This window comes from Rhinolophus sinicus, chromosome 1 (assembly GCF_057876585.1).
Source record: "Rhinolophus sinicus isolate RSI-liver-muscle chromosome 1, RSI-T2T, whole genome shotgun sequence".
NCBI lineage: Eukaryota > Metazoa > Chordata > Mammalia > Chiroptera > Rhinolophidae > Rhinolophus > Rhinolophus sinicus.
In genome coordinates this window covers 206,093,301-206,120,538 of record NC_142501.1, presented here as the reverse complement: position 1 = coordinate 206,120,538, position 27,238 = coordinate 206,093,301, and the positions used below count along the sequence as shown (strand labels likewise).

Here is a 27,238-nt window from a genome sequence, read left to right as displayed (position 1 = left end):
CGTAATCTGTGCCTCCCCTAACTGCCACTCTTAGATCCTGTTTGGAGCTACACATAACAAGTAGAATCCCGACTCAGTAGTAGTAATGTCTTAGTTCACTGAGTCTCTGCTACCTTGAATCATGTTTGAAGTAATGAGGAATCTAGAAACATTAATGAAATGTACTAATAATAGGAATTACTATACTTATGTTGGGCACATTACATACCATTACTAGCTAGTTTACATGTCACATCAAATAAACCTCACAACAACCCAATAGGCATTATTACCCCACTTTATAGATGAAGAAACAGAAGCCTAGAGAGGTGAAGTCCCAAAACTCACAACAGAGTGGGGATTCAAATTTACCAACTTCCAACACGCTTCTATTGCTTATCCCCGGAAAATGAGATTGGTAATAAGAGAGAGAACTATTCAGCTTTTTGGTTTACATTGCAATATTGCTTTGGAGGATGGTGTTATTATATTTGTCATTTAAAAGTTTTGTCTGACTCCAAAGCTCATGCTCTCAAATGTACCCACAGGGGACACCTGGCAATGTCTGGGGACATTTTTGGTTGTCACAACTAGTGGGGGTGCAACTGGCATCTAGTGTTTTGAGGTCAGGGAAGCCACAAAGAGCCTGCTATGCACAGAACAGGCTTCCCTAACAAAGAATTACCTGCCCCCACATATAACAGCACACAGGTTGGGAAACCCTGTCTTGAGTCCTTACACTTCAAATATTTAGAGCTAGTGCCTGTTCCCTCTTGTGTCCCTACCTATTTTACAGAGTAGACGTGCTGTTCTTTCAGCTCTACTTCATATAGCATTGTTTTTATGTCCTTCTCCCTGCACCCTCTCGTCTGCCTGCTTATAGGCTTTGGGGGACTCCACCAGTGTAAGGAAGATAATAGGCAACAGCTTACTTAATTCCTCCCTGTAAGGCATAGTCACTGAAAATTTATGTTGTTTCTCTATTTCTCCTGAGACACACATGCCACTAAAGACTGAAATAATAATTTGAAGCCTGTAACTAGACAGACTTCATAAAAATACTGATGCTCTGGCTATGCAATAGTTAAAAGTACTGCCTTTTTTAACCTCTGCATAAGCTACATCATTTTATACAAGTGGCTTGTAATCCATTCAGTCCACATTTATTGAGCACCTGCTGTGTATACAAAACACTGCTATATGTTGGAGAAGGGTGATACGAAAGGGAGTGAAATACAGATTCTACTCACAGAGAGAAATTACCTAGAAAATGATAACTATGCACACAATCACAAAGTCTGGCAGAATGTGTCAGGGGAACAAATGAAAGAAACATACTATATGTGAGGCTGGTGGAGATAACAAAATATTATAATTCATGAAGGCGATTAACACCTGACCTGAGCCTTGAAAAATCATTACAATTCTGAAAGGTGGAGATGGGAAGCTGGGGCATTCCAGAAAAGGGGCATGGCTGCTAGCCAGCACTTGCTGAGCACTTAACCATATGCCAGGGCATTTTTCTTAGTGTTTTACATCTAGTCATGCACTCAGCACACACAGCTACCTTACAAAGTAGGGACTATTATTGTCCCCTTTTTACAAAGGTGTAAACTGAGGCACTTGGCATTCAATCCAGGATTTGAACCCAGGCGACCTAGTGTTAGTGTCAGCTTGCATGACTAGGATACACTCTGCCACATCAAGAAAAGAAGGCAGGGAAATAAATAGAGAGCCCTTTCTGTGAGAGCTTAGGGGGACCAGACTAGAAAGATGAGGTGGACCCTGAATGCCAGTCTGGGCAGTCTTTATGGAATTCATCAGATGATGAGGAGTTGACACTTGCCTTTGAACTTCTGTTGGAAAATGACCAGGGTGTTTACCAAGTCGTATGTTCTTCACAGATTGATGGGACATTTAAAATAAATATTCCTCCAGTTCTTCTGGGCTACAGTAAGGAGCGAAATGTGATTCTTGAGCGGGGTTTTGACTCTGTTCGAAGCCTAAGTGAAGGCTCCTATATCACCCTGTTCATCACCATCGAGCCTCAGCTGGTTCCTGGGGAGTCAGTACGAGAAAAGGTAACTCTGTACACTTTGGACTCGTGTCTAACATTGATGACAAATGAGAAATGCTTGCTAGGTCATGCTTGTGTAAAGTTGGACTGCACAGCACAAGCAGACTGTCTTCTATGTCTGCTTATTACTCTTTCAGTTTGGACAGAATGAAGAGGACAGCTGTGTGGGTTTGTATTTCCATTGAGCCAATAATTAGGTCCATCAGCAATCTGAACTTTTAGGCAAAGCAAATACAAACATGCTCCACTTTAAGGAGAATTTTCTCAGTGGGAAAAAGACAAAATATGACAAACTAGAAAAGCAAACTGCTCTTTTATCTTGACATTTCTTGGCAAGCATGCTGAAATACATTTTCATGTCTGACCTCACATCCCTGGCCGTGCTCTTTATTGAATCGATTCATAGGATTGTAAGGCTAGGTGACCTTCGAGGGTCACCTCGATTCATTTCAGTGGCTTCGGACAGAAACAAATAAATTGTGCACAAGAACTCTAATTTTGAACAGCTCTAGAAAAAAAAAAAAGACAGAGAGAGAGTTTCCAGAACTCCCATTTGTTAGTAACTGTTTCCCACCCTTCACAGTTGGGAGGATACGCCATGCTGGTGCGGCATTGAGGCTTACTGCCCTCATTGGATTTGGGAGAAAATACAACCATGACCTCCATAATTAATTATAAACTCATACAGTAATAATAATCACCAGCAGCAGCATGTGCTGAGTTTTGACTCTATCCTGAGCACTATGTCAGACATTTGACACGTCTTCTCTCCTTTAATACTCCCAGTTGTCTCGTAAGGTGGGTCTCCAGTTCAGAGATGAGAAAAACAAAGCTCAGCTTACCCAGCTTCACCCAGGCAGTAAACGGCAGAGCTAACAACTAAATGTCTGCCTGATTAAATCGTACATATTCAGCAGATATTTACTGAGCACCTTCTGTCACAGGTGATTTTTAGGCACTGGGGATACAGCAGCCTAGAAAAGCAGATAAAAATTCCTCGCAGCTTACATTCATGTAAGCCCGAGTTGTTAAGTACTGAGCTGTACTGAATAGGTCATCATGCTGCCCCTTTACCCATTGTAATTAAGACTCAGATGGAGATTTTTTTTTAATGAGCACATTCCTCTGTTTCTTTCTCAGCATTACAATTTGGTTCACGGAGGAAAATACTACCCTTATTTCCCATTTGCAAGGCATTTACAGAGAACATGAAGGATTATAGGAAAAACAAATCTGAAATCCAAATTAATTTTATACACTAGCCTTTGTCACTAATGTTGTGACAAATGTGTTCTCTAGAAAACACGTTAGAATATATTGCATTTCAAAATATTTCTAGAAAGGGAAAGCTATTTGGAATGTTTTCCTTCATGTATAAACTCAAGGGAAAGTCAACAAGCATGTTTTACACAGAAAACTGTTCCCAGACAAAAGAGGATTTTGCAATTTGTGTGTATTCTGAACATAAGAAAAAGCAGTCAGCTAGTACTCCATCTGGAGGTGAGCTTCCAAACTTTGTGAAAGCTGATTTGTTGTGACTGTGGCTGAAAGACTGAAATCAGACCCTTTGGCACTTGGCACATTTCACAGGCACTGGCCTTCTATTACAGAATTTTTAAGAGACCTGCAGGGCTCTGAAATGCAGTTCCAAGTCTTGTAGCCTTTTTTTCCCTGAGGCCAGATAACTGGGCTGTCCGTTGGCTGCGTTTGGGGGCATCTCATCGCCCTATTGTGGCCGTAGGAAGCGTTTCTCGTAGACCTCTAAAATGAGGCCAGAAGAGCCTGTAAGCCCAGATTCTTTGACACTTTCTGATAAGGAAGGCATGTGGGCTGACAGGCCCCTGACGCCCTAAACACAGGGGCAGAAAACACCCGTCAGTGCTGCCTCTACAGCTTATTCAGGGAAGAGCAGCCCTCACCCTAAAATAATAGGGACCAAAACCTGACATCGTTTTACCACTCACGGTAACTTCCAGGATTAGTGGGTTAGTCTTCCCTCCACCATCATCCCATACGGAACCATACCGTATGATTTTTTTAATGGTGTTTACTCATGGAATTTTCTAAAAAAAATCAGTAGCAACTCCCAAAACTCTGATTTTAACATCCCCCACTTTACATTGTCTTGGTAAAAACAAGTTTTTAAAAATAGATTATTTCTGTTAATAAAGTCTTCCTCTTGTTTCTTTTTTCCTTCTTGCTTCTGAGAGATGAGTGACATGCTTAAAAAGGTACCAAGTATTTTGTTTTACCATTCATCAGTCAATAATTATTAGGCTTTAATTAGCTGCTTTTGTCTCCTGCCACGTTACAGATCCTAATGTATGTGTGATCCCTTAGCAATGAACTACAGACGTCTGCCGTTCCCCGCAGAATGTCCAGCTTTGTCTTTTGGCCCATTTCATTTTGTCAGAAAGATTCCTATTTAGCTTTGAATCTAGGAAGGCATAGGTCTGAATGTCACTGCATGCTGGGAGCTGCTGCCACTCTTTCCAAGTCTATAAAACCCATGAACTGCTTCTTACAGAGCCAGTGTGTTTGTGATAGTTATTTCTGATGAGTGGAGCTGTCCCAATCTAGGTATTCAAAGGGAGTATAAACTCATTCACCTGCCTGTAAATGTTTACATTAATTTAGAGGTCAAAGAATCGAGCCAGTTAAGAATCTTCCAAATTTCATGTTGAATCAAGTTGTGGATTTGTCAGTTCCACCTTAATTTGTTTCATAATAAAATGACCCAAATTCTTTTAGTACTGAGCTTTTGTTGGCACTTCTTAGATTACCAACACAGCATACTACTCCTTAAATTACTGTTTCACGCCATGAAATGGCATCCCAGTGGCCTAAATAAGTATTAATGACCACTGATACTCAGTGTTTGCCTTGTACATGCTTGGTGCAGAGGAGCACAGGATGATTCAAATATGGGCCCTGCTCTCTTGAAGCACGGGTTCCAGAGTCAAAATACACAACAGAACATCTAGGTCCAAGTGGTAGAAAACGTTTTCGACACACTTTTTTCAACATGGAAGGCCAATAGTACTGAGTCAAGATGTTTGCTGTTCTTTCTGAGCCATGCCTACGGCTGCCTCTCTTCAGGGCTCCCACACACAGTGTTTATCCCCACAGAATCTCTGGTCAAGTATTTTAAGTACCTGCTTGCTTACTAATGTTCTTCTCTGGATTAGAAATTCTTTCAGGGGACTATTTCATACTCATTTTTCCACAGTGCCTGGAACCTTTTAGACTCTCAGCAACATTTTTCAAATAATTGGATGGAAAAGTAAATGAGTGAGTTTAAAGAAAACAGGGCTGAATTTTACTGGGTACTTGTCTTCACTTTGTTTAAGAGTCCATCTTTCTAGAATTACATTTCTGGCTTGACAGTTCTACCCTAGGAGGCTGTGACACAGGCTCCATACCAAAGCCTTTTAAACTCACCTTTTTCATTTATTTATATATTCATCATAACACCTATCAGATAGCTACCATGTCTTGGCACTATGCTGAGTGGTGGGTGATTAAATGATGATGATGATAAGAGTCCTATGTCAAGGGGACATCCCACGAGAATATAGAGGGTTTGGAGATGCCTCTATCCTACCTCACCCACACAATGGCTACCCTAATTTCTCAGGGTACGGAAATCAAATTAGAAACAGGACCCATGGTCCAGCTCCAGTATAAAAGAAACCAAGAGTAATGAGGATATTCTCCATTCTAGTGGAAGTCATAAAAGGTAATGGGACAGTTTCTATTCACTCATTTGTTCACGCAACAATATTTGTTAAAACTCACTATGTGTCAGGTGGTATTCATGGTACTGGAGATAAAAAACAAGATAAAAACAAAATCCCTGACTTCAGAAATCTTACTCTATGGAGGAGACAGAGTAAATAAACATATCAAATGTCAGTGATTTTCAATACTAAAATAAAATAAGAGAGATGAGGGGGATAGCAGAGAATGAGGGGAATAGGATAGCTGGACACATTTTTATCCTCAAAAAAAAACAAAACAAAAAACTTTCAAGCACTGCCTAGAATCTAAATTCTACTTAAAAATTTTTTTCTAATAAAAATTTGAGTTTGTCCTGAAATCCTCTGAAATATAAGCAGCAACGCATATATTTTTATACTAAGCAACAAAAATATTGCAAAAAAACATTTAAATATCTGCTTTTTTTCATGCTATTTTCTAGTAATGGCTTGAGGGAGGAAAAAATGACATGACTAAAGGAAATTGAAATGTGTTCTATTTCGTCTGCTTTGAGCTACTTTAAAAAGTCTGGGAATTGGTAGCTCATTTTGGATCAGAGGACCACCTAAAATAACTATAAAACATTTAATGTTTCTAGTTCTGCTTCCTTTTTCCTTGTGAGCCATTACTATTATTTATTACATTGATTATAGATCCAAAACTTTTTAACACACCCATATATGTTCGTAAACTTGTTATCCATTTAACGTGAGTTGCTTAAGCTTTGCATTTGAGATTTTAGATTTCTAAGCCCCTCTGTCTTCTAATACGGACATCAAAATACACACAAAACTTTGATTGGTAAAAACAAAACAAAACACTATTGTTTGGTCTCATCAATCAAAATTAGTACATCATAGTTTTATTTTATAGGTTGTCTTATTAACCTAAGAGTTTCTATATGGCTGCTTGCCTGTTGACTACTTTCTTTCAATCCTGTTCAATATATCTTAAGTATTTCATGAATCTAATTTTTAGATTATAAATATAATTAAATAAAGCTGCAGGGACAGCAGGGCATGACAATGTTGTAAGGGGTCACTTAATCCTACTTCCCGAGCACACGTTTAGTTCATGTTGACTATGGGAACAAGTTTTACTGTATCTCCTATAATCATATATAAACTCCATGGAGTCTTTCTTTTTGAAGTTTGATTCTCAGGAAGATGAGAAATTGCTTCAAGCAACAGAGAAGTTTCAAGCTGAATGTGCCTTAAAGTTTCCAAATCGTCAGTGCCTTACAACAGTGATCGACATAACCGGGAAGACTGTCTTTGTCACTCGTTATCTCAAGCCTTTAAACCCTCCTCAGGAACTCCTTAATGCTTATCCCAACAACCCACAAGCAACAGCAGTAAGTATTTCATAGCTAATCAGGGCTGGTGCTAAAAGTGTGTTAAAAGTTCAGTATATTGCCATCTTAATTACCGTATTTCACAACTTAAGAAAGTAACTATATCAAGATTATTAGTGATTAAAGTAATGATTAAAACTTTTTTAGTACCAGGAGACTTAATGTTCTTTAGAAGAGTCTGAAGGTACCAGAGAGGATAATAATCTGTAGTTCACTCTTTCAACAAACAATCCCGGACATTATATTGGGTGCTGGAAAATTAATATTTAGAAAATTGTCTACACATTCACAATGGCTTACAGGAACATGTTTTCATTATGTCTTGTCAAATACTTCACTAGGATTTGAATCTAGGCCTCTGACTTCAGAACTCGTGCACTTTCTACTATACCAAGATAACTATTCAGTATTATGCTTAATGCTATAAGCATTATTGAATTCAAATTAAGCAACAGGGATTTCCAGTATTTAAGTATGTACAGCATTAGGCCATCACCACAAAGCACATCCATACTGGCCCATTAAAAATGCATGCAGCATTCTGTGGGCAGAGTATCTCACTCGGCACAACATCACACGCACAGAAGCCATATGGTCTTCAGTGAGTACTGTGACCCATAACTGTCTTTGGAGAGTGGATAGTATAGGGAGTGATTGCTGCTAATATGTCACTAACACAGTAATTTAGGAACAGGGTAATGATATATCTATTTGCAGATGTAAGTTCATGAAAAAACAAAAAAACCTTGTGTTCCACATTTCATTTCATTTTTTTATTAATTGATTTTGATTGAAAACCATAATAGAGACTTCTATTCCCTGTAGCATAGATGTGCAGAAAAATTCTCCCAGTAGAGGACATTTAAGAGTGATGAGTAAAATACTTAAAACATTTTTTAAATCATGGCTGAAATACGAAGAGACAGGAAACAACAAGAAAGCAAGATTCCACAAGAGGGAGGGTTTGAAATAGTGTTTTCTCTGAGGGTGCCTACAGCTGGGTTTCATGACCTACAGGCTGCTGGAGAAGGAGAGAGCACAGGGGTGAGAACAGGCTGCAAGGCTGAATTAGAGGCTTAGCTACAGTTAGGACTCCTGGAGGATATCATCAGTGGGCAAACTAGGAAATACTGCCCTGCAGAAAGAATCCTACCTATCCCAGCCTTGACTCTGGCTGGAAGAGAAAACAAGAAAAGTCTCTCCTGTGAATTCCTAATCATGAAGCTGTATTTATTCACATGTAGGCCGGAAATTTATACTACCTATAAGACCCAAAAGAACTTCAAATGAAAATTTAATTGAAAGCGTTCCCTGTTGGCAGTGCCCCTAGATCCCTGTCAGCAGCAAACACAAATCCTTCTAAAAGAACGCCCTTTAAATTCAGACTCAGAAAAATTCCACAGAAAATGTTCCAAGCAACATGAACATATAAAAGAAGAAATAATGAAGAAATAAGTCACCATGAAGAAGGTAAGAGTTAGCAGAAACAACTAACTGCAGAATCGGGCCACAAAGACTGCAGAAATTAGAATGATCAGATTCAGAATATAAAATAGATATATTTAATAAGTTTAAGGAATCTAGGGAATTGAATATATAATAAAAGAGCAACGGACTATCAGAATTGACAGGGAGATTGTTACAATCTGTAGAAATAAAAGATGGTATAGTTAAAATTAGAAATTAAACAAGCAGGTTAAACAAAACATTAAATTCAGAGTTAAGATACATACAGTTAAATACAGAAAGAACTACTGAACTAGAATACACATTCAAATAAATTACTTGATATATAGCATAAAAATAGAAAAAACATGGAACACAACGTGGTTAAGAGACATGGAGGATGGCAGGAAGAGGACCAGATTGTGTATAAAAGGAGAAAAGCAATATTTAAAGAGAAAGAGCAGAGAATATTCAAGATTTGATGACAGACAAGAATCCTGATTCAAGTGAATCCTGAGCAAAGTAAGTAAAATGAAATGAAAATCAAGGCACATTATAGGGAACTACAAAGATAATATTCATCTTAACAGCAGCTCAAGAGTAAACACAGATTATCTACAAAAGAAAATGGTTAAACCAATAGACTTTTCAGTTACACAAATGAAAGCCAGAAAATGAATAATATCTTCAAAAGGCAGAAAGAAAATAGTCATCAAACTAGTAATTTATAGCCAATGAAACTATCTTTCCCACAAACATTGGGAGAATTTACAACCAAAAGATTCTCACTTAAGAAATTTCTTTAAAATATACTTCAAAGAGAAGGAAGTCTCTTAGAAAATCCTAGACCCAACACAGAATGCTAGGTAAAAAAAGGAGGAGGGGGAAATTTGTGATTAAATGTTAACAAGCATTGTCTTCATAGCAATAATAATAGCAATGTGAGTGAAAAATCAGGATAGAACAGAAATTTTGAAAAAAAATACATATATGGCAGGACAGGATTGATGAGGGTAATTTAATCTGGGCAAAGACATTTACTAACTTTAGAATTTAATTCAAATATTCACATTGAAATTTCTAGGACAACGATTTAAAAGAAAAAGAAAAGTGTGTATAGGATTCTTCCAGTCAAGATGGCAGAGTAGGTAAACGCTGTGCTTACCTCCTCTCAGGACCACATCAATTACAATTCAACCACATAACAACCATTATCAAAAATCGCCTGAAGTTTAGCTAAACTGAAGCCCTACAACTAAGGACATACAGAAGAAGCCACCTCAAGACTGGTAGGAGGGGGAGAGACACAGAACAGGCTTATCTCACACCCACGTGTGACCAGTAAAAATCAGGAGGGATATCTTGGCTGTGGAGGTCCTCTCTGGAGGAGTGAAAGGTCCCAGCCTCATGCCATGCTCCTCAGCCCAAGGTTGCAGTGCTGGGGAAAGAAGTCCCCACAACTTCTGGTTGTGAAAACAAGCGGCGATTGTGGCTGAGTGAGATGGAGGGAGGCTTGGGTCCCAGGTGCTCCGATTAAAGGGACCATGCAGAGACTTACTTGCTGATGGACTTACTAGCTCTGAGCTCCAGCACTGGGGCAATGGCTTGAAAGGTGCCAGGGACATACAGAGAGGAACTGAAATGCCTGGCTTCAGCGCAAGGGCTGGAGGGGCAGCTTTCTGCTGGACAGAGGAGCTGGCAGAAGCCATTGTTTCTTTGTTGAGCACTCCCCCCTCGCTGCATTCAGACACAGGTGGCTGCTGTATCTGAGGTTCAATCTGTCTATCACCTTTCGTCTGCCCTGTCCTAGTGATTCCCAGAGACCCAAGCGATGCATCCAAGGCCACTTCCAGTGGCTTTTCCATACAAATAACTTGTATTAGCACATGCTGAGGACTTTCATAAAATTTCTCAAAGGTTCACAAAAAATCAAATAAGCAGTATCTGTCTTCGGCATGTCCTGTACCTCTGGCTGAGCAGCGCTAAGCCCACACTAGCGACAGCCATCCTTGGTTCACAGGTTGGCCTCTTGAGGCACCTCTAAGTCCAGTGCAGTCAGTGGATATCTGTGGATTGCTACATTAGACCATTCTACTAAGACCAGGAGGCATAACAGTCCTACCTAATACATAGAAACAAACACGGAGGCAGCCAAAGTGGGGAGACAAAAAAACATGTCCCAAATAAAAGATCAAAACAAAGCTCCAGAAAAAGAACTAAACAAAATGGAGACAAGCAATCTACCAGACGCAGAGTTCCAAACACTGGTTATTAGGATGCTCAGTGATCTCAGAGAACTTCAACAAAGGGAGAGAAAGCACAAAATTGGAGATAGAAAGCAAAGAAATAAAGAATAACTGAAATGAAAAAATATACTCGAGGGAATCAACAGATTAGATGAACCAGAGGATCGAATCACTGATTCAAAAGATAAAGTAGCAGGAAGACCGGCACACAGCTTTCATGAGCAGCTCAACAGTGAATTCCAAGAGATCCAAGATGCTGGAGTAAACACTATGTCTGCTTCCTTTCACGAACAAATTAAAATTACAACTAAATTATACAACAGTCAACCTGGAGAACCATCTGAAGTCTGGCTGAACATAAGTTTTCTAACTAAGGATATAAAGAAGCCACGTCGAGCCTGGCAGGAGGGACGGAGATGCTGACACTGGCTAACACCAAACCTCCAGGTGGCGGTTGAGAACCGTGAGGGATATCTCAGCTGCTGAGGTCCTCCCAGAGGAGCGAGGGACCCCAGCCCACACTAGCATCCCCAGCCCAGAGTACTGGTGCTGGGAAGAGGAGCCCTCACATCTGGTTGTGAAAAGCATTGGGGATTCCGACCGTTCAGGTGAGATGAAGGCAATGGAAAACCCAGCATCCTCTTAAAGGTCCCACACAGACTCCCTCACTCCCACGCACTCACCTTGGGCTCCAGCGGAGGGACAATAACTCGAGGGTTGTTGGAGACATACAGGGAGGAGTGGAGGACAGTCTGGGTTGTGTTGCTTCAGGTTGAGGGCTGGAGGCGTCCATTTCCCTGTGAGGCGTCCTCCTCCCAGGCAGCCAGCAGGTGGGCGCCATCTTTCCTGTATTGAGCCCGCCCCCACGTGGCCAAATCTGAATCTGATTGGTCTAGTGAGTTCTGCAGCTCCAACCTGCTACTCACTGGTATCCTTCCCCACCCAACTCCCCCAACGCCACGGGCACTTTCTCCAAAAGCAGCCAGCCCCGCCCAAATTGCACTCTTTCTTGGAAAACTGTCAGAGTCTGACAGACCCCAGGTGGGTGGCGACTGGCCTCAGTGTGCTCTGAGACTTTTGCTGAGTCGCTTCAGGCTCAGCACTGGCACCAAACCGGAATTTACATTAACCTCAAGCCCACAACTCTTCCCACTCTAGGGACTCCCTGAGACTGCTTCACCCAATTTGTGTACCACACAAGGCTTTATCAGTGCCTGAACCTTAAGGGAGCTGGCAGGTGGCAGTGGGCCTCGGATGTCCTGGTATTTTGCAGAGCTACCCTAGACCCAGTACTGATGGCAGACATCCTCAATTTGCATTGTGGCCTCTTCCGACATGCCTCCAGGGTTAGCACAGGCAACAAACAATCGTGGATTGATGGTAGCTCTTACCAGGTAGTCCCCAGCTGATCACAGGCAGTGGCTGACCTGGGCTTGCAACGGAGCCCCTCCCAAGAGGCCCCAGAAACAACATACTTGGAGGTTGGCTTCAGACCACAGCAGAGCACCACCCAATTAACCCCAGAAGCAGGACACACAAAGGGCAGTTTCAACAGGCACCAGAGCCTGCTGAGGTGAATCCCATTCAGTGGGATAAGTCCCACATACAGCAGCCTGTAAGCTGTGGATGTGGCCAAACCCCACAGCCAATCAGCTTGAGGGTCAATCCCACCTACTGACGTGTCAATAGCAATCATGGCTCAACTATAACAGGAGGTCACACACAACCCACACAAGATATACTCCTGACGCACCCTGTGTAGATGACCAGGAAGACAGTGCTACTGGGCCCACAGAGCACCTACTACATAAGGCCACCCAGCCAAGACTGGGGGACATAGCATATCTACCTAATACACAGAAACAAAATACATATGCCAAAATGAGGAAACAAAGAAATACATCCCAAATGAAAAAAACAGGAGAAAACTCCAGAAAAACAACAAATAGAGGCAAGCAGCCTACCAGATACAGAGTTCAAAACAATTGTTTTAAGGATGCTCAAGGAACTCAGTGAGAACTTCAACAAAGACAGAGCAAGCATGAAAAAGGACATAGAAACAATAAAAAAAGAACCAGTCATAAGTGAAGAGTACAATAACTGAAATGAAGAATGCCTAGAAGAAATCACCAGCAAAAGTTATAAAGAAAAGAACAATAAATTTGACCACATTAAAACTGAAAACTTGGGCTAGCCAAAAAATACCACAAAGTAAGTGAAAAGACAAGCCACAAATCAGGTTAGATACTACAACATAGATAATAGAAAAAGGAATAGTAGCTAGAATGTATTTTTAAAATACCTACAAATCAGTAAGAAAATGTGCAAAATACTTAAACAGAAATTTGCATAAATGGAAACATGAAAGGTCAATAAGTATATGAAAACATCTTCAACCTCCTTAGAAATTATAGAAATATGTGTTATAACCACAATGATGCCCTGATCCTGGTTTCTAAATACTATTGCCCTCTAAAAGGAACCAGGGCTCCTTGAGAAATGTGTGCTTTCAGGACTGAGCTAGAGAAGACATAAGATGACCCTGGAAAGTCTTGTTATACCATGGAGTAAGAAAGTGCAAATAATAATAATAATAAAAATAATAATAATAATAATGAAGACATTTCCAAGAGACACAGGAACCAGTTTCTTCATCTGTAAAAAGTAGATAGTAATAACAATGGCCTTCCGCATAGGGTGTTTGGAGATTAAATGAGATAATATCAATACACTTGTGAGCATGCATTTCAATTTTGCAAACATAAACATTTGTGATATATGAAACTTGCTTGCAAGAAATGAGGTAGAGGATCCAGTTTTCTATTTTATGATAACTTGTTTTTTTAAAGCTGATTTTTTTTTTTTTAAACAGGAACTGTTGGCTCGGTATGTGTCATTGATTCCTTTCTTGCCTGACACTGTTTCATTTGCTGGCATCTGTGACTTGTGGAGCACATCTGATGTAAGTAGTTCTTCATTGAATATTAGCTAAATGGCTTCCAACTTTCATTAGTCATTATCAAAATCTACTTGAGCTAAATTCTGAAGTATTTTTTTCTTTCGGGTTCAATTTGCCCAGAGTTCAGAAGTTAAAAAGTATTTGCACAAAGAATAAGAAACACTTCAGATGTCTTAATGCTGATTTATGCTCTCAGTAATACCTTAACAATATCCCAGTTTTATTCATTTTTTAAAAATCAAAATTACACCCTATATTACATTTTGGAAATTAAACATTCCTTAATTTGTGGGCTGCTTCAGGCATGGCATGTCCTTATTCATCCAGAATGTGTTTCTTGGTCACCTACCACATATCAGACACCGTACTTAGTTCTGGCTGTGAGCCAAAGAAACATGGCCTCTGCCCTCTGGAACTTACAATCAATGTATGCTACATACTTCCAAATGGATCTTCAGTGGGATAAAACAAACCTCCATCACTATATTCATTCTGCCTCTGGATCTTATGTTGTACTGTGTTTGCATAAAATTAAATAGTATTATATAAGTACTTTTGAAAGATAGTTCTAAACCAAAGAAATTGAAGTACACTTCCCATTTTTTAATCTATTTTGACAACATAATGTTGACAATTTTAGAGATAAAATTTCCACAGCCTGGAGACATCTATAAGATGTATAAAAAAAAAAAAATAGAATAGTCCATGTACTCTAGAAACAGACTGGCCTTACCGTTCCTAGGTACTACCCCATCTCCCTGAGCCTCCACTTTGTCATCTGTAAAATGAACTTATAAGAGTACCTCCCTCAAAGGTTTGTTCTAGAGTTAAGTCAACGTGCTTAAAACACTGTGGGGATGTGCGGGGGAGGTATGAATAGGTGGAGCACACATGATTTTTAAGACAGTGAAAAATGCTCTGTATGATACCAGAAAGATGGATACATGTCATTACACAGAGGATGCCAAAAAATATATACATGTTTTAAGAAAGGAAAAAACTGTATTGAAATTGTAATACTCAATATGTACCAACAACAGAAGATGAATACAAGTCACGTTTGACTTCTGTAATTACAAGAGGTGCTCAAAGTGGTTACCATCAGCACAATTTTAATACAGTCTTTTCCTTTCTTAAAATGTGTATACATTTTTTTAGCACCCTCTGTATATTTATCAAAACCCGTACAATGTACAACACCAGAGTGAACTCTTATCTTATGTAAACTATAAACTTGGGGTACTTTTGATGTGTCAGTGTAGGTTTACCAATCGTAACAAATGCCCCACTCTGGTGGGGTATGTTGGTAATGAGGAGGCTATGTGTGCCGGGAAAGGGAGTATATGGGAAATCTCTGCACCTCCCTCCCAACTTTTCTGTTAACTTGAAATTTCTCTAAAAACAGTCTTTTAAAAAAGTGTTCAGTACATAGTGAGCTGAAAAGTAAATGAAAAGTAAAACTTTGAAATTTGTCTCTCCTACCCCACAGTGCTAATTGATTCTAGAAATCCATGTCATCCATGTCAGAGAAAACACCATGTCCACTAAAAGTGGTGTTTTTGTGGGGTTTTTTTAATGAACTAAAACACAATGCCAAAATTTGGAAACATTTTTACAGATAGATCTTATATTTTAAGGCACTAATTTTAACAATGACTTTTTATAATCCTGTACAGCCAATCCAGAATAAAACAGTCAGTCAATGCAACATAATTTTCTTTTCTTTTTGTCAGCAATTTCTTGATCTCCTGGCAGGAGATGAAGAAGAGCATGCAGTATTACTCTGCAATTATTTTCTCTCCCTGGGTAAAAAGGCCTGGCTCGTGATGGGCAATGCTATTCCAGAGGTAAGACCATGTGGGCTGGCTCTATCAGAGTATAGTTGTCTAACAGGGTCGTGGTATGTTCCCGATCATAAACAGGACTTATTTTCATAACGATCCTTTGAGTTGCACAGTGTGGCCCAGAGGTTCCAGAATAGGCAGAGAGAACCAGTGATGAGACACAAAATGGTTTTCAGTGGTACCCGACTACACAATGCTTTAGACTGGTTTGTTTGGTTGGTTGGTTGGTTGCTATTATTTTGTTTTGTTTTGTTTTTTGGCAAATCTGAATCCTTTACCACCCAAAGCCCCCACCTAGATCTGTCCTTTTAGTATGAGTTACTAAGAATTCTGATTCGCTCCGTGATCTAGTGTTATTCATGCCAAGGAGTGAAGGGGATCAGAAGTGGGGCAAGGTTAGAGACCTCTCCTGTCACTCCCACTGCTTCTAGAGGCACCTGCTACTCACCTGGTGGGCAAAGGGAGCAACACATAACCACAGGAATGAAGAAAAGAATGTTAGCAGCTATATTTTGATATTATCATTGTTATTTTTATTAGATTGGAGTGGCTATAGAATTTGTTTCCCTGCCCACTGCAACTATCCCTACATTTTAGGTACATTGGAGTAATCTGGGGTACAAGTTTAGAAAGTTCACATGGACTGAAGCAAACTTATCCAAAGAATGTTTCAAAAAGAAGGCTATGAGGCTCTAGGAATCCTCTAGAAATTAAATAGCACAAGTCCTGCTAGGCAGATAGTATCATATCTGAATCCTAATTCATTTTCCATCATTATCTTCCAGAGAGCCTGGTACAAGGAAAAGAATACTGGGCTAGGAAGTCACAAGCCTGGGTTTCAGGCTCGAATGCCCACTCCTCATGAGCTGTATGACTCTAAGAAAGTCACTTCACAACTCAACTTTATAAGGAAATTGGGATAATTTTTGCCCTGCCTTCCCCAGAAGACTATTGTGAGAATCAAATGAAATCATACATGAGCAATAAATGAATAGATGCTCACTGTAAAAAAAGAATCCAGTAATATAAAAGTATTCTGAGTAAAAAGTTAAGTCCCTCGTAAGGTCCAACCCTCAATCCCACCCACTCTTCACATGTAGTCACTGTTGAGAGTTTGGTTTATATCCTTTCAAATCATCTTCTATGCATTTACATAATTACAAAGGTATATCAGGTATTAGTCACTGTATTAGAAATAAAGTATTCAGACATAATCAGCCTTGTAAATACCCGAAAGACAATCTTACTCTAAAAAGAAAATGCAATGACTGCTTTTTTTTCTTAAACCCATTTTCTTTGTTTCGTCCTATTTCTTTCTTGTATAACTTTTTTTTTTTTTTTTAGTTGAGGAAAGGGAATAGGACTTTATTGGGGAACAGTGTGTACTTCTAAGACTTTTTCCAAGTCAAGTTGTCGTCCTTTCAATCTTAGTTGTGGAGGGTGCAGCTCAGCTCCAGGTCCAGTTGCCGTTGCTAGTTGCAGGGGACACAGCCCACCATCCTTTGCGGGAGTAGAGCAGGCAACCTTGTGGTTGAGAGCCCATGCTCCAACCAACTGAGCCATCTGGGAGCTCAGTGGCAGCTCAGCTCAAGGTGCCGTGTTCAATCTTAGTTTCAGAAGGCGGAGCCCACCATCCCTTGCATGAGTCGAACCAGCAACCTGTGGTTGAGAGCCCACTGGCCCATGTGAGAATCGAACCGGCAGCCTTCAACACCGAGCTCCAATCGCCTGAGCCACCGGGCTGGCCCCAGTGACCGCTTATTTTCATTAATAATAGTTCTTTAGCCAATCTTAAGATACATTGGCTGAGTAACACAGCTACTGTCCCCACTTGGTCACTACACTGCACTACCGTAGTAGCAGATGCAAGAATTTTACAAAGGTAAACATTGATTTTATTTCTTAAATCCAGCTCATCCTAGAACTTCAAACTATTTTCACCATTATCCATGGATTTTAGAAATTAGGGGTCCAACTAAAATAATGAGTTGTTTGTGCTAATGACTTATTCGCCTTAATTGCATCATTAGTTGGAGACTGTTTTAATGGCTATTTTCCTTTAGGGTCCAACTGCCTATGTGCTAACTCGGGAGCAAAGTCACTATTTAATATGGAATCCCTGCAGTGGACACTTTTATGGACAATTTGATACATTCTGTCCCTTAAAAAGTGTGGGCTGTTTAATAGGTCCTGATAATGTAAGTATTAACATTTCCTCTTAAACATGGTTTGCTGACTTGCTTATTGGCCTACTTATTTCAGTAACATTTTGTGTATGAAATAATTTTATATAAACATATACCTATGCCAATTACACAAATGTAATGTCAAGCACAGGAGCAGAACTGTCCCAAATAAAACTGCTGGTTGAATTAGTCATTTGACCTGCAGAGAAGCAGAATGAAGTTAAAGAAAGAATATGGGATTCAGTTTCAGAGGACCTGAATTTGTGTCTTGGATCTGTCCTCAGTTTTCTCTTCCAAAATAGAGTTTACAATGTCTAATTCACATGTTTTGAGAAATGAGGCAAATTTATCACCTGAGAAGACTGAGTTCCTTCCTTCCTTCCTTTCTTTTTTTTTTAAGCGAGATTCCCAGGTACTACCAGGTGATTCTCGTTGCACCCAGTTTGGGGGACCATTTAATTATGATGGATGTTGTATAAAGCAGGGGTTAAAAACATGAGTGATGGAGTCAGACTGCCTGAGTTTTTAAACTCCAACTTCATCATTTACTAGTTGTGCGAGCTTGGGAAAGTTTCTTCATCTCACACAGCCTCAGTTCCTTCAGTAGTGACATAGAGGTAATAGTAATAATTACTGTCGTGCGGGGTGTCATGTGGGGTCTCTGCTCCCGCTCCCTACACAAGAACACAGGTGTCGTGCGGGGCGGCCTGCGGGGTCTCTACTCCCGCTCCCCACATAAGAACGCAGGATGTGGCCAGGCCCAAAAGGAACACCCACGGAGCCATAGGTAGGGAAGTCATACTACTGTGGTCTCACTGGAGGCTGGGTTCACACGACGTGCGACCTGCTGTCCGCTTTTCTGCCAAATGACCGACGACTCTCCTCCACTCTCCTCGACTCTGCTCCTCTACTCTCCTCCGTAGCCGCGGCAGTTATATTAGTGGCCAGTGGCTCAATGGTTACAGCTGACGGCCAACCAGCCACAGCTGACGGCCATCTACCACCCGAGCCAGCACGCCTCCATATGAGGCCGAGAGCCTGGAAACTGCTCTCTGGGGCTCTGTCCCCACAATTACTTTAGAGAGTAGTTGTGAGAAGTAAATAAGATAATCAGTGTAAAACAGCTAACACACAGTAATGACTCTTTCCTGGCTGCTGTGATTTTTTTAAATAATCATCACCAAGCTCAGTGATCTCTGAATTTTATGCATCTGTCAGAAAAATTAGTTGAGCACGCATCCCCGATATATGTATTTTCACTTATAAATTGTATATATTTACTTGTGCACCTATTTACACTACACATACAGAAAAAAACTCTTAAAAATAAAAGACATAATTAGAAGACCTAATATTTTCTTCTCACACCCCTGGGGTGTGCACCCTCCTTTTAAGATCACTGATCTACTTTTTACGGTTCCTGATGAAATTAGAGATAATATATGCAGAGCACCCAGCAAAGTGCCTGTCTTTCATAAGTATTCAGCAAATGGCAACTATTATTAATTACCAGTGTGAAAAGAGAACTGTGGAGCACCATTCTCATGTTAATTATTATTTTAAATTAAAAGTATTATCATAATCATAAATGATCTGATAAGAGCGATCTACGTTTAGAGAACCATTTTAAGGTCATTAGTAATCAGTCAACAGGCACTGACAAAGCCTTCAAGGAACTCCATTCTCTGTGAAAATTATTAATTCTCAAAACAATTACTGCATGGTTGAGTAAGTCCCATAAAGCCCAAGTTTTATGAGGAAGAGAGACCCCCTTTTCTCCTAACAAGATGGCACAGTGGCTCACAGTCGTGATCCCGCATGGCAGCAGTTCCACACCTGCTCTGAGCCTCCACCGCCCTCACCAGAGAACATCCCACCTGCCCTCGCTGTGTTGGCCTGGTACCCTGAAACCTCAACTGCCCTTGGCTCTACCACACAACCTCTCTGGATTGTCTGCCCTTCTCCTACTCCACTCCTTTGCCAAGAAACAAGTCTCTCCCCTTTCCACCATATTTGTGTTGCCACTTCTACTCCACGACTTGGCTCCCCTCATTGTTCCAACTTGCCCCGATAGTTTTTTCTCTCCTCTTCTACTTATTGATGTTGTCAGAGTCCAACAATTCTAAAATATGCTTCTTCCAACCTGACTACACCCTAACCGACCATCGTCCCTCTTTCCTTCCCTTCCAAAATTCTTCAAATACTAATTGTATCCTGGCTTCCATGTTCCCAATAAACTCAGACTTTAACCCACTATAATCTAGTTCCTCTTCCGAGACCATCCTACAGAAATTAAACTCTGAGAAGTACCATTATCTTGCTACTGGATAAATAAATTCAACAGTTTACTCTTTTTCCTAAGAATAAACTTCCCACCTTGGATTTCAAATGTTATGTAATCTGACCTCAATGTTTGTTTGTTTTTTTAATTCTATAGGGGAATATTGGGGAACAGTAGTTTCTCCAGGGCCCATCAGCTCCAAGTCGTCCTTCAATCTAGTTGTGGAGGACGCAGCTCAGCTCCAAGTCCCGTCGCTATTTTCAATCTTTAGTTGCAGGGGGCACAGCCCACCATCCCATGTGGAAATTGAACCAGTGACCTTGTTGTTGAGAGCTTGTGCTCTAACCAACTGAGCCATCTGGCTGCCCCTCCAGAAGCTAAGTGGCAACTCATTGTCTTCAATCTAGCTGTGGAGGGTACAGCTCACTGGCCCATGTGGGAATCGAACTGGCAACCCTGTTGTTCAGAGCTCACGCTCTAACCAACTTAGCCATCCGGGCACCCTCTGACCTCAATTTTTTTTTTTTTTTTTTCAGCATCTACAATTTTGTTTTTGTTTTTGTTTTTTGTTTGTATTAGTTTCGGGTGCACAAGACAAAGTAATACTTAGACGTTTATCTTTTATATCCCTCACACTGTGTGAACCCCCCTCCCCCCACTATCCCTCTGAAATCACAGAGCCATTACATTTCCACTGTCTCTATTTCTAATGATATATATACACACACACACACACACACACACACACACACACATACAAACTTGCAGTTGACATTCATTATTGTTCAGCTTCAGCTTCAGGTGTACAATGCAGTGATCGGGCATCTACATCATCCCTGAGGTGGTCACCTTAATGAGACATGTATCCATCGGATACCCTACAAAATCTTTACATTATTGATTACATTCCCCAAAGTAATTTTCAAAACCCCGTGGCCATCTTGTGGTTACTGACTGTTTTCTAATCCCCTCTCCTTCCCCCTTATCCCCACCCCTCCTCCCATCTAGCAACCCTCAGTTTTTCCTCTATGTCTCCAAAACTATTTCTGATTAGTTCATTCACTTATTCTTTTCTTTAGATTCCACATATAAGTGAGATCATATGGTATTTGTCTTTCTCTGACTTATTTCACTTAACATAATGTTCTCTAGGTCCATCCATGTTGTTGCAAATGGTAAGATTTCTTTCTTCTTTATGGCTGCGTAATACTTCATTGTATAAATGTACCAGTTTATTAATCCAGTCATCTACTGATGGGCATTTCGGTTGTTTCTATGTCTTGGCTATTGTGTATAGTGCTGCAATAAACATAGGCGTGCATAAAGTTTTTTGAATTGGAGTTTTGGATTTCTCCGGATAGATACCTAGGAGTGGAATTGCTGGATCACACGGTAGTTCCATTTTCAGATTTTTGAGATACCTCCATACTGTTTTCCATAGTGGCTGCACCAATCTGCAATCCCACCAACAGTGCACAAGCGTTCCCTTTTCTCCGCATGCACCAGCATTTGTTGATTTATTGATGATAGCCATTTTGACTGGGGTGAGGTGGTATCTCATTGTGGTTTTTATTTGCATTTCTCTGATGGTTAGTGAGGTTGAGCATTTTTTCATGTCTGTTTGCCATCTGTATATCCTTTTTAGAAAAATGTCTCTTCATGTCCTCTGCCCATTTTTTAATTGGGTTGTTTTTTTGGAGTTGTTTTTTTATAAATTTGTGATATTAACCCCTTATCAGATATATCATCGGCAAATATCTTTTCCCATTCAGTAGGCTCCCTTTTTGTTTTATTGATGGTTTCCTTTGCTATGAAAATCTTTTTAGTTTGATGTAATCCCACGTTTATTTTTTCTCTTACTTCCCTCACGCGAGGGGATATATCAGTAAAAATCTTACTCCGGGTAATCTCTGTGAAGTTTCTTCCTATATTTTCTTCTAGGAATTTTATGGTTTCAAAAAGTCTTTAAGCCATTTTTAATTTATTTTTGTATATGGTGTAAGGAGGTGGTCCAGCTTCATTTTTTTGCATGTGGCTGTCCAGGTTTCCCAGCACCATTTATTGAATAGACTGTCTTTACCCCACCGTACATTCTTGCTTCCATTGTCGTAGATTAAATGGCCATATAGGCATGGATTTATTTCTGGACTCTCTATTCTGTTCCATTGATCTATGTCTCTGTTTTTATGCCAGTAAAATGCTGTTTTGATTACTGTAGCCTTGTAGTATAATTTGATGTCAGGTATTGTTATACCTCCCACTTTGTTCTTATTTCTCAAGATTGCTGAGGCTATCCGGGGTCTTTTATGGTCCCATATAAATTTTAGGATTATATGTTCTATTTCTGTGAACTCAATGTTTATTTACAGCATTATTTCCCAGTACTTTTCTGCACATTCTCTGCCCTACAAAATAATTGTAGTTCTTATAGACCTTGTGACCTTAAAACAATTTCTTGATTTGGATTCCAAGTATCATTGGTTGGCCACTTCTCTGCGTCCTTTGCTGCTTTCACCTTATTTCTCCAATTTTGAAAAACCAGAGATCTTCAAAATTCAAGTTCATCAAACTTCTTCTCTATTTATCTTCCTAGGAACATATATATGAAGATGACCCCCAAATTTGTATCTCTAGTTTACCTAGCTCCCAGAACTGCAGGCTCAAATATCCAACCACCTACTCAGCGTCTTCATACAGATGTCAAATAGACATCTCCAATTTCACTGCTCGCAGTTCACTCAAAATCAAACTCCTGATTTCCTTTTGCACAAAGTTTTTCTGATCTCAGTAAAAGGCAACTCCATCAATCCAATTACGTAGGCCAAAATCCTCAGAGTCATCTTTGATTCCTCTTCCTCCCCCTTTTTCCCATATCCAATCCATCAGTCAATCCTATTAATTCTACCTTAGTATATCCACAATCCGACCACAGTTCACCACTTTCACTGCTACCATTTTGGTCCACACATTGTAGCTCTCACCTGGATCATTGAAAATGGCCTACTCACTGGAGACTTCACTACTTGCCCCTAAACCCCTTCTGTGTAGTCTCAAAAATAGCAAAGAATATTCCCGTTAAAATAAAAGGTAAATTGTGTTACTCTTCTGCTTTAAACACTCCAATAACTTCCTAGTTCAGTAGGCCCCCAAGGCCTTCTGTGATCTGACAGCCACCCTGCCCCACCCATCCTCCAGAGATCTCATTTCTTACTTGCTCTAACTTGCTCACTCCTCCAAAGCCACTCTGTTTTCCTTGCTATTCTTCAAACACATCAAGTACACTTTTCAATTTGCTTTGCTGTTTCCTCTGCACAGATGACCCCTCCCTTTACCGGATATCTTCATAAATTTCTCCCTCACTTCTTGTATTGCAGATCAAATGTCACCTTTCCATTAAGAACTGCCCTGTCTACCCTAAAATTTCATCTCTTCTCGTATACTTTTCTCTATAGCTTTTGTATGGTTAGCTATTGCCACAATAAATAAAAACCTATCCCCAAACTAAGGCTTCAAACATTTATTCTCATGGATCTGTGGGCCACCTGGGAAGTCTCTGCTGATCCAGGTTGGGACAGCTCTGCTTCAGGTGCATTTATTCTGGGACTCCAAGCAATGACAATGGCAAAGACACAAGAGGGCAAGCAAGAACAAACAGAGCCTCTTAAGCTTAGACTTACAAGTCACATGCTGACACTTCCATTTCATTCTACTGGCCAAAAGTCAAGGGCAGGGAAGTATATTTCTGCCCTTTTAGTGGGAAGAATTGCAAAGTAACATGGCGAAGGATATGGGTATACATAGGGGTGAAGAATTGGGGCCAATGACACAATCTACACACACATCATGTAACATCATCTGACATCCCATTTCTTTGTGCTATCTTCTCATTAGCTACTGCATAAGGTAGGAACCCTATTTCATTCCCTACTTTATCCCCAGTGATTAGAATTGAGCCTGAACATACTCGGTCCTTGAAAAATATGTTGAATGCACAAATTGACCATGCATGCACAGTCATTCAATATGCCCAGTGTATGCCAGCCAGGAGCTATGCTAGATGCTAAAGATAAACAGTGAATGTCAAGGCAACAATCTGATAGCAGTCTAGTGAGATAGACAATTACCAACAATGACAAACACTAATAAAATAGCTAACAATTATTGAGCACTTACTATGTACTAAGCATTATTCTAAAAGGTATAGATGAATTAACTAATTTAACCTGCTCAACATCCGTATGAGGTGGGTACTATTATTATCCCACTTTTATAGAGCAGGAAATTGAGGCACACAGAAGTTAAATATACAAGGTCACACAGTAAATGTTGGAGTCAGGATTCAAATACAAGTGGTCTGGTTCCAGAACCAATATGCTACACTGCCTCAACAAGACAGGTGTGATCCAGAGATCAGAGTGCTGTGGAAGCAGAATGGACACTTAACAGTATTAGAAGACTGGGAAGAACAGTTAGGAAAGGCCAGCCTGAGAAAGGAGTAGCCTTGTTTGTCTTCTCTCAAAACCTAAGTTTCTTATCATAAAGTACTCCCTTATTTCATCAATCTACAGTTAATAGTCAGATGCACCTCAACTTTAGATATAAAAGCATGTGACAAAATGACCATGACAACTACATGTAGGATAGATACCACTGATTATAAAATGCATGCCAGTCTTACAAATCCAAGTATGACAAAAAGTGTGCATCTTGCATGTCATCGAGCTGTCTCTTTCTCTGCTGCCTCTCCTTACACGCATCCATATACACATGCATATGTACCTAACACCATATACACTAATGTAGTCTTGTCTTTTTTAGATTTGGTTTAATATTCAACGATATGATTCCCCACTAAGGATAAATTTTGATGTCTCCAAGCCCAAACTATGGAAATCTTTCTTTTCAAGAAGTCTTCCATACCCTGGCCTTTCCAGTGTTCAGGTATAATTCTTTTAACAACAATTAAATGTCAACAAAGAGAGTGAAGAGTTTGAAATCATTGTACTGGGTAGCCAGATATTTTTTGATGCTTATTTCTACTTCTAAATATTTTGTCTAAAATAATGCTTGTTTTTCAAACTTAGTTGAGCCTAACTCACAATAAGAGATATACCATGTCATGAACCAGTAAACATATGTGAAAGAATAAAGTTTTGATATAGAGTCCCATGACATAAAAAAGTATCAAAAAACATAGTCTACGTAATTTTATTTTTAAATCTGGTGTCAATTTACTGAATTAATTTTATGATTGCTATTAAAACATGATCCACTGGGGCTCATAAAATTAATATAGATGGGCCCTGGCTGGTCACAGATTGCAAGTAGCAAACATTAGAATTGTTTACTACCACTTTTGTTTGAGAGCTAGATATATATATATATAGGTGTATACTGGTGTGTAATATAAAATGTTTCTTTACTGTGATCAAACCTTTAAAAAAAAAAAAAGATTTAATATAAAACACTGCCCTAGAGAAATTCTCCCATGTGTACAGGTGACATATACAATATTTTTTCACAGAAACATTGTTTGCAATTGCCTAAGAATTGAAACAGCATAAAGGATAAATTATGGTACATAATTTACATTTGATAGTAGTTACAGGAATAAATCAGTATTAATGAATCTTAAGCACTCTAAAATATGTTTGCTATTATTTCTAAATATGATGTTAAGAAAGAAAAGGCAAGTTGCATATTCACAGTATAAATTATATAAAGTTTGGAAAACATGCAAAACAATACAGTATGTTGCTTAGAGATATGGATATGTGTAGTAAAATCAAAAGCATTTCATTAATTTGCCTATTTATACTGACTATAATGTAAATAGCATGAGGTCAGGGATTTTTATTCACAATTATATCGCCATCACCTGCAAAAGTACCTGACACACAGTAGTTACTCTATATATGTTGAATGAAAAGTGCTAGAAAACAAATTCAGGTCATGGTTACATCAGTGACGAGAGAGAAGGGAAATGAAACTGAGGAAGCACTATAATTTATTTGTGATGTTTTACTGAAGGTGGGTCATGGGTCTTCTGGCATCTGTTACATCATTCTCTGATTGTATATTTCATAATTTAAAAAAAATTAGGATGACAGCAACTCAAATTAAGTGCAAATGATTTCTAAAATTTCTGAACTGTTTCCTCTTTTACAGCCAGAAGAGCTTATTTACCAGCGCACAGACAAAGCAGCCGCGGCTGAGCTACAAGACAGGTCACATGATACCCATAAGTTCACATGGAATCTGTCATTAGGAGTGTAATTCCAAACTAGATGATTCTCAGCCTGGATAAGTGTGAAATATTTTGGGCAGTTCAACTTCAATTCATGTTTATAAATCCTAAGTACAAATGTGATCCCTAAATCCTGTGGCTCAAAAGGAGGCTTTTTAGCATCAGCATGGTGTGGGACAAACAGAAGTGAATTCTAGCGATGATAGGTGGTTCTCCAAAAATCCTACCTCAGATTAGAGCTCCACATCATGTTTTCAAGGGTCTTGTTCCACAGATCATATCCTCCGCTTAAATATGACTCTTCTGTCCAATTAGTGGCTTACTGAACTTCAGCTGGTTTATAAACCAAACTCATGGAGATTGGTAAGAGCCTATTTGAGTCACTGTAATCCTTATAACTGTGCAAGATACAACTTATTCTCCTAGTTTCACAACTATGGAAACTGAGGCTCAGAGAGGCCCACATGCTTGTTAAGTGCTAGAGGGGGCTGTGAGCCCTGCCAGAGCTTTCTGATCCCAGAGGCTATATGGCCTTTCTATTCTATCAAGATGTGTGAAGAGCAACAAGTCAAATTACACAAGCCAAAATGTGGTCCAGCTTAAGATACTACCACCATGTTTCCCCGAAAATAAGACCGAGGCGGACCATCAGCTCTACTGTATCTTTTGGAGCAAAACTTAATATAAGACCTGGTATTGTATTGTATTGTATTATATTATATTATATTAGATCCATTCTTATATTAAAATAAGACTGGGTCTTATATTAATTTTTGCTCCAAAAGATGCAGTAGAGCTGATTGTCCGCCTAGGTCTTATTTTTGGGGAAACATGATACTAGAAAACACCAATTTACTCTC

At 39.6% G+C, this 27,238-nt stretch overlaps 1 protein-coding gene across 9 annotated transcripts in view; it reads left to right on the top strand.

The window, feature by feature from the left end:
- Positions 1-27,238, top strand: part of CC2D2A (coiled-coil and C2 domain containing 2A) — a 112,504-nt gene that overhangs the window by 82,388 nt on the left and 2,878 nt on the right. For 7 of the 9 annotated variants that reach the window (XM_074321527.2, XM_074321533.2, XM_074321540.2 and 4 more), the window contains 8 exons: positions 1,884-2,060; positions 4,267-4,287; positions 6,966-7,169; positions 13,734-13,823; positions 15,554-15,667; positions 17,728-17,862; positions 24,950-25,072; positions 26,300-26,358. In XM_074321527.2, the coding sequence (XP_074177628.2) occupies positions 1,884-2,060; positions 4,267-4,287; positions 6,966-7,169; positions 13,734-13,823; positions 15,554-15,667; positions 17,728-17,862; positions 24,950-25,072; positions 26,300-26,358 (923 nt within the window). Of the gene's footprint in view, positions 1-1,883; positions 2,061-4,266; positions 4,288-6,965; positions 7,170-13,733; positions 13,824-15,553; positions 15,668-17,275; positions 17,506-17,727; positions 17,863-24,949; positions 25,073-26,299; positions 26,359-27,238 lie in introns of those variants that run through there. The other 2 variants (XM_019740860.3, XM_074321564.2) reach the window with 2 other exon arrangements.